At 38.6% G+C, this 7,817-nt stretch overlaps 1 protein-coding gene across 1 annotated transcript; it reads left to right on the top strand.

The window, feature by feature from the left end:
• Positions 1-262: 262 nt before the first annotated feature.
• LOC143881446 (BI1-like protein) lies at positions 263-6,764 on the top strand. The gene is made up of 4 exons (XM_077384514.1): positions 263-544; positions 5,042-5,155; positions 5,278-5,435; positions 6,304-6,764. The coding sequence occupies exons 1-4, from the start codon at positions 304-306 to the stop codon at positions 6,508-6,510; spliced, it is 720 nt and encodes a 239-aa protein (XP_077240629.1). The 5' UTR covers positions 263-303; the 3' UTR covers positions 6,511-6,764.
• The last annotated feature ends 1,053 nt before the right edge of the window (positions 6,765-7,817 follow it).

The raw sequence follows: 7,817 nt of genomic DNA, 5'->3' as shown, positions 1-7,817 counted from the left end.
CTAATTACTCTTTTCACACCATACAAGAGCGTGGATCAGACAAGAAAGGGGGACGACTATCCATTATCAAACAAAAAAGAATGTCGACCGAGAAGAAAGGAGGCCAGTCACATCGGATGCTCCCTTCAAATTTCTATGACCAAAATGCCCTCCACCTCATCCCCCACCGACTAAGTCCATTCTCGTCATTTTACAAAATTCCCCTACTATATATAAATCTATGCCCCCCTCTTTCCCCTCACCGCCCTTTTTTTCCGTTCATCCCTTTCAGAGAGAGAGACAGAGAGAGAGAGAGAGAGAGAGATGAACGGATTCACGAGAATGAGCAAAGGAGATCTAGAGGAGGGAACCCTCTATCCAGGTCTGAGCCTCGGAGAGAACGAGCTCCGATGGGGATTTGTCCGGAAAGTGTACGGAATCCTCGCCGCTCAGTTCGTTCTCACCACGATTGTCTCTGCCGTGACCGTTCTTTACACACCCATCAATGATACCTTGAAGGGAAGCCCTGGTCTTGCCCTAGGCCTCGCGATCTTGCCCATCGTCTGTAAGCCTCCGATCTTTCTTTTTTTTTTTCTTTTGGGTTGCTTTGAATTGTTTTGGGTTTTCTTTCTCCTGGTGGGTTGTTTTTGCTTTGCTTATTTAAGGGTAATCTGGGTCTGTTTTCTTTGTAATTGAGATTTAGGGTAAGTAGTTTGTGGGTATGTATGTTTATCATATTAACTTTGATGATTCGATCTAGGGTTTGATTCTCTCCCTCTTGTTTTTTTTTTTTTAAAAATTTAATTGTGGGTTTGCTTTTAATTTTATTTTTCTTATTTAACGGTAATTTGGGTCTTTTTTTTAATTTAATTGTGGGTTTGCTTTTAATTTTATTTTTCTTATTTAACGGTAATTTGGGTCTTTTTTTCTTGTAATTTGTGGGCAGTAATTCGACCTAGGGTTTGACTCTCTATCTGGACTGGAATGGTAGGGCTGATTCTCTTTATTTCTTTATGTGTGTTTGGTTCTTTTTAATGGTCGTTCTATGTTAATTTTCCCTATTTTTTTTTTTTTTTTTGGTTTGTGCGAATTTGGTTATAGCGGCTGTCAAATATGAGAGGTGAATTCGTTTTCTTTGGAATTTCCTTCCTTTGTTTCCGATTCTTTTTTATGCGTTCTTTCTTTAATTTGCGGTTTCAATTTAGCCTTGTTTTTGGGTTCTTGTTTATTGGTTATGCTGATTGTTACCTGGATTGCAATGGATGCCATATTTTAAATATCATTTTGTTAAAAAATATTATAGTTTTCAAAGCTAATTTAAATGATTATCCATACATGTTAAATGTTTTTGAAAGAATTATGATCGCATTTGTATCTTTTTTATTTGTTGCATTGGTTATTACTCATACTACAATATCAGCCTGACAATTTAATTCATAAACTGATGTTCACGCTCCTATTTCTTATGAGCGTGGAAAGATGAAGAGAAGAGGGAACGGGAAAATAAGTGGTAAGAATAATAAGAGCAGAAGACGAGTGAGCACACATTGGACCTGACCTCCACCCCTTTCCTTGTATAAAAATACGAAATTGTGGAATTTATAGAATATGATTCTTGACTTTGCTCATGACATCACTGTCAACATGAGCAGATAACGTACTCCCAAGCGATTTAAGTTACTCATCCTAGAAGTTAATGTGTCTGAAATGGGATTGTTGTACTGTTTTTAAGATTGTTACAGTGTCCTCAGATTGTCCCATGAATATGATGCCTTGAGATTGTGTTTTAGGTATCTGAACCTGGGTTTGTTAGTGATGGAGGGTTTGTGTGGCTCTGCTGGAGTACTACAATAACATGCTTGTAGGATGGAAAACATGTAAATGATCAATTAAACTACGATGCCTATACATCTGAATCTGGGTTTCTTAGTGGCGGAGGGTTTGTGTGGCTGCTGGAGTACTACAATAACATGCTTGTTGGATGGAAAACATGTAAAAAGATCAATTAAACCAGAAAAGAGTGATCCATATCATCAACCATGCTGCATAAAGTTTTTCCTGTCAGTGTAGGATGCCACCTCGCTCCTTTAGGATGCCGCCTGGCTGGAGGGTTCTCCAGCTCTAAATTCGTTCTCTGGAACCCATCTTGGATCTATATGCTAGCTGTGGTGGGAAGTTAGGGGTGTGTTCCTCTTCACGCTTTAGAGGCAAATACTTTTGTTGCGATCGGTTGGAGACTGGGGGAACTCATTACAGTGGCTGATTCTTGCCAGATTAGAGATGGAAGAGAGGTGGCTTCCATCTGTAGTCTGGTTGCAGGTTTCTGTCCTAGGAAGCTCTCTTCAGCTGGTGCTCTAGATTCAGTGATTTTTGGGTGTCCCTCAAGGAGGGGGAGTGGGACTACAGGCCCTTTGTTACCTGGAGCTCCACATTTGTCTTCTTGTGGTGGGCTGCTCTATGCTGGAAGGCCACTCGGGATGGAGAAAGATGTTGGTGACGACATGCCAATGGTGGGCCCTGTTCGCACAGACGATGGGGGTGTGGCTGATCACTTGGCCCGGGATTGCGTCGTTAGGGCACACAAGAGAGAGGTGGGCTGTATCTGTTAATGTGGCATTGGTGGGCCTAGTCCACAAAGTTGGCAGAGCAGTGGCTTATCCCGTGTACACGGACAGTCTGTTCGACTTGCAGTCTGCTGTTGAGCGTCTGTAGGAGGGATACTTGACATAGTTGTGTGGCGCTGATGGAAGAGCTCTTCTCGGTGTTGCATGAGTAGAATGAGATGTTTCTGACACTCACACTTGAATTAAACGTCTAAACAATTCATGATAATTAAGTTTGAGTTGAGCAGTTGACTCAAGTTGTGGAGAGATTAGTGATGCAACTATAGCTGTTATCAACATTGGTAGCAAGGTGGGGGCAGTTAGCTGGTGGGTTTTCCTAGCCAAGGTGAACATGTGATTAGAGGAGTGGATCATTTGGGCTCGTGGACATGATGACAAATAAGGATTCGAGGTGGACTTTTCCAAATTTCGTGTTTGTCTAGATTTGGAGGATCTCTGGACTGATTAACTGTTCTCAAAGCAATCTCCAAATGGAAAGAAATGATGCACAAAAGGAAGATCCAAGTTCATGGGTGGGAAACTTTAAGAGAAACATTAGACTAGGTGCAAGACATCTGTAAAAAGATTTTTGAGGCCCTATTTGCTTATTGGAGAAGATGAAGGATATTCTGTGTGAATTGCCCTCCAATCTATGTTTGAACTTTGTTTAAATGGTATCAAAAGTTACGATGGGAGAAGCTCATGGATATATTGATGTAGGATGACAGGACAGCTATGAGAAAGAAGTTTAATAAAAAAAACTACAACCCTCTTTTTATGCACAGAAACTTAGGACGTGTTCGGCATAGTTTCTCATTCTCGCTGGAAGATTCGGGTGGAAACGAACTAATGAGAATCTGCGGAAGCGACTCGGAATCGCTTCGTGGAATCTCATCATCCAGTCTCGGAAAAAGGTGAAAAAGTGGAAACAAACTTTGTGGGCCGTAGCTCCCGAATAAGCTTTTCGGGATTTTCCTACTTTTCTCTGCTCCTACAAAATAGGTGGAAACTATTTTTATAATGGTTGCCGAACACGCCCTAAGTAATTAGACTCTTAAACAAAATGAGTAACTTCTAAAACATGGCACTAACAATCCTAATTAAAATAATCTTCTAAATAGAAACCGTTCTAAACAATGAAACAAATAATAACTTTCTGATTAAAACAAATAACTATAACCCTCTCAATTCATTAAAAATGTAGAGAGCCTGTGTTCGTATCCATACCCAGGTACACAGCACGATACATAATGGCTTGCCATTAGACCAACCTAAAGTAAGGAGAAACAAAGACAAAATCATAAGCTTATGCTAATTAATAAGAAAAGAATGATGATAATTCAAAATTCATAATTAATAATTTCTAAAATGACTAATTTAATCTTCAAAATTTTAGTGACATGGAATTAATGAAGAACCATTTAAACGTATGTTGATATGAGATTATGGTACTTGGGTCCTTAAAAATTCTGTTTAAAAACTCTTCAAGTCAATCATTGACTTGTTTGTGTCGACTTCTTTTTAACTTGACCAAGTTCTCGTCCGAGTCTGAGATTCGCCCTACCAAGTCAATAAAAAACTGCTTTGACTTGTCATGAAAATTGACCACGCCAATCATTGACGAGCCCAAGTTCTTGTCCAAGAGTTTCTAATTGCTGCTCAAAAGCATGGAGTATTTGGGTGCAGGTATCCGATAAAGAAACTTGGATGAAGGGTCAGGGATGTGCCTCAGATACTCCGTTATCTTCATCGTTTTATACTCCCTCCCTCCCTCTCCCTCTCTCTCTCTCTCTCTCTCTCTCTCTCTCTCTCTCTCTCTCTCAAACACACACACACACAAGGGATTTCAGTTCTACCAAATTGCATTTGGACGTACTCATATTGTGACTCATTCATGTATCTTACACAAGATTTGTTTTACCTGTTTAATATCACATCACTGTCAAGAAGTGGATTTCTCTGATATTCTTCTCCTTCATGGTGATGGGATTTATGTAGTTGAAGTTTATGACTGTCAATTTTCTTATACTAATACTATACATAGATTGTCATAGTTTTTGGGTGCCTTTAATTACTTTGTAGCCCATATCAATGTACAAATAATGAGAAATGATTTGTGTCATCTGATATCTGATGTATGCTTCACTAGGGCCCCTTTGGACTTCAAGTTGCTAGATTTTTTCTAGGAAACAAATCAACTGCTCTATGATCAGCTTTGAGCAAAATGAGACCCAACCTCATTTCTCAAAATATTGATATTTGGACATAGGCTCTCTTTTTTTTTAAATGGATATTTGGACATATATGCTTATTAGAACAATTCCAAATATTTCTTTTGTGTTTGGTCTGTTAAACTAATTTCAATCTTCAATCCTATCCTTAGTCAACAGTTGTGTTACTTACATACCTCAATAGTCAACAGTTGTGTTACTTACATTCCTCAAAACTCAAATGTGCAGTGCTGTGCCCCTTGTATCATTATCAGCAGAAACATCCATTGAATTTTATATTCCTTGGGCTGTTCACTGTTTTCATGAGCCTAAGTGTTGGTATCGCCTGTGCAAATACAAAAGGTTGGTAGTTTTCTCCTAAAATTGGTGCTTACATATTTGTTTTTGTGGTTCAGTTACATTGTAGATTTTTGCAGTAAAACTCCATGTCAAGCGTGTATAAGATTCTTTTGTTATATTTTCAGGAAGGCTTGTTCTTGAAGCATTGATTTTAACATCTGCGGTTGTTGCTTCCCTGACTGGCTATACTTTCTGGGCTTCAAAGAAGGGCAAGGACTTCAGTTACCTTGGCCCAATTTTATTTGCTTGTCTCATTGTCCTTCTCATGACCAGTTTTATTCAGGTTAAGTATCTTTCTCTACTTTCTTGTAGTACTGCCATGCTTTCTTCTTATATTTCTGCTGCTTGCCGTTTGCTGTCATCCAATCAAATATGCATTCCATATATCATTGGGTTTTCTGCAACTGAAACTAAAATCCAAGGTTTGTAAATTTCAGTTTTGGTGTCGGTTTCAGTCACCATGGAAACAGAAACGTTTCGGTTGGAACTTCAGTTGGAACTTTCGGTGAAAATATTGTAAAATCACAGATATGTATGGAAACATATGCAAATGATAGAATTTTAAGATGGAAACTTTAGAAAATCCTAGAATAAGCACAAATATACACTTAACTATTACATTAGCCCATATATAATCCTATATAATGGTTTAACAACATTGAATAGTGACATGTGTTGTCGCTCATATATGAAAATTCGTTATATGCTAAATTTTATATGTAATTCATATAAATATTTATACAAAATACATGCACCACTCATACAATTTATATAAATATAATTATGTAACTCGTACTAACATAGTATACCATTAATACACTTACAAATTTGGTTTCGATATGCACTTCGGTTTCGGTATCGTTGTGGTGGAACTGGAAACAAACATTTTTGTAGTTTCATGTCAGTTTTGGTGGAAATTTAAAACCATACCAAAATTTAGTCTCACAAATTTTGTTTCATCTCAACTATACTTTTGATATTGTGGAATGCATATAGAAGATGAACTTATTAACTACAAAGCATATTTGACCTTCTAGATTTTCAGCAGTCTCTGGTTGTTGCATGTGTACGCACCTATACACAACTGTTTACTAATGTACATATCTAACCAATCATTAATTGGATTTTGTATTCGTTTCCACATTATGCAGATACTCTTCCCACTCGGGCCTGTGTCCCATGCGATCTATGGTGGTTTCGGGGCTCTCCTCTTCTCTGCATATCTTGTATACGACACAGACAATTTGATAAAGCGCTTCACCTACGACGAATACATCTGGGCATCTGTTATTCTGTATCTGGATATCCTTAACCTCTTCCTTTCCCTGCTCCAGTTGCTAAGGAGTTCTGATGGGTAGTCTCCTTCTCTTTAGCTTTGCTTTGTTATTAGATGAAACTCATTGTCTATCTTTAATATGATTGAAAGATTTAAACCAGAGCAGGCAGTTCTGCTTACCCAAAACATAGGATCCCAACCCATGTGTTAGATGATTGGTTCATCTCCTCTTACTATCTGTTCTCTTCTCTTCTGTCTACTTATTTTTGTATCTTTCTCTTTCTGACTTTGAAAAGCTGATCAATTTGGAAAGGAAGTGTTATGTTTGTTTGTGGAGATCTCTTGCCTACTGTGTTTTGTAATTTGAAGTATCTTTTTAACAGAACCCATTTGTGTCTCTTCCTTGCTCATCACCTGAGTAATACAGGGTCAGGTCTGCTTTGCTACTCTACCTAGGATGATGTGATTGCCCAAAATAATGCCACTCTAGGTGTGTTTGGTTGCACGAAAGCTAGGATGGCATAGGGGTTTTGCTTGGCATTTGGGTGCCGTGTCAGCAAAATTCCTCGTTTGGTTTCCAACATAGCATTGAAATCTCTGAAGACTACTAGGGATATCTCCAGGTTAATCTTTTCATCTTTGCTGATGTGTCATCCTTGTCCCCTCATAAAAAATCACAGGTGGAATTTTGCTTGAATTTCTTGGGAACGATGCCTTCACCGCCACCACCACTCCCCCCCACACACACGCAAACACACGCACGCTATATGAGGTTGACAAGAAAACGCTACTTGCAACTATTCTACTCGCCTCCTCCCTGTTGAAACATAATAAGGCTCGGTTTCTTTGGAGGTAAAATGGATTTTTAATTGGAAAAATAGACATAAAACAAATTTGTTGCCCATTTGTTTTACGCCCAGAAAACGGATCCTTACCACCATCCTTGCCTTAAATTAGAAGTGGGGCACAACTATATATAGACTGTAGTTTATAAACTGCTGTAATCATCGGACCTGTTTTTGTCATTTGATCCATATTTCAAGATCTGATTAATCAATATTCTGATTAGGGTCCCCCAAATTAAAAAAATTTCTTAACATACTAGGTATGGTTTAGAAAATTTTCATATAACAATGTAAATGTTCACTCGGTTGTACAGCATATTAACTTACATTTCATAATTTCTGTAAAATTAGTCAGAATTTATTTTTATTATTTATATCATAATCGAACCAGTCTTCTTCTTTTTTATGACATAGGGTATCCCCACCCCGCGGGACTAATCCCTACGGATGCGCGCAATCGCCCGTAAACCACACGCATCGGGCAACCCCGGGCTTGGGGAGCATACCCATGACTTTAAGCCAAAGAGCCAGGCTCGAGTCGAAC

The sequence above is a fragment of the Tasmannia lanceolata genome, unplaced genomic scaffold (genome assembly GCF_043159265.1).
Source record: "Tasmannia lanceolata isolate RefF3 unplaced genomic scaffold, GAP_Taslan_0.1 ptg000007l, whole genome shotgun sequence".
NCBI classification, from domain to species: Eukaryota; Viridiplantae; Streptophyta; class Magnoliopsida; order Canellales; family Winteraceae; genus Tasmannia; species Tasmannia lanceolata.
The sequence above is the reverse complement of the archived record's forward strand: the minus strand, read 5'-3'. Positions and strand labels throughout refer to the sequence as shown.

Bases quoted from the DNA above. Each gene is read 5' to 3' on its own strand.
- LOC143881446 (XM_077384514.1), top strand. From the start codon at position 304: ATGAACGGATTCACGAGAATGAGCAAAGGAGATCTAGAGGAGGGAACC. The intron at 545-5,041 runs GTAAGCCTCCGA...TCAAATGTGCAG, and splicing joins CGCGATCTTGCCCATCGTCT to TGCTGTGCCCCTTGTATCAT. The intron at 5,156-5,277 runs GTTGGTAGTTTT...TTATATTTTCAG, and splicing joins CGCCTGTGCAAATACAAAAG to GAAGGCTTGTTCTTGAAGCA.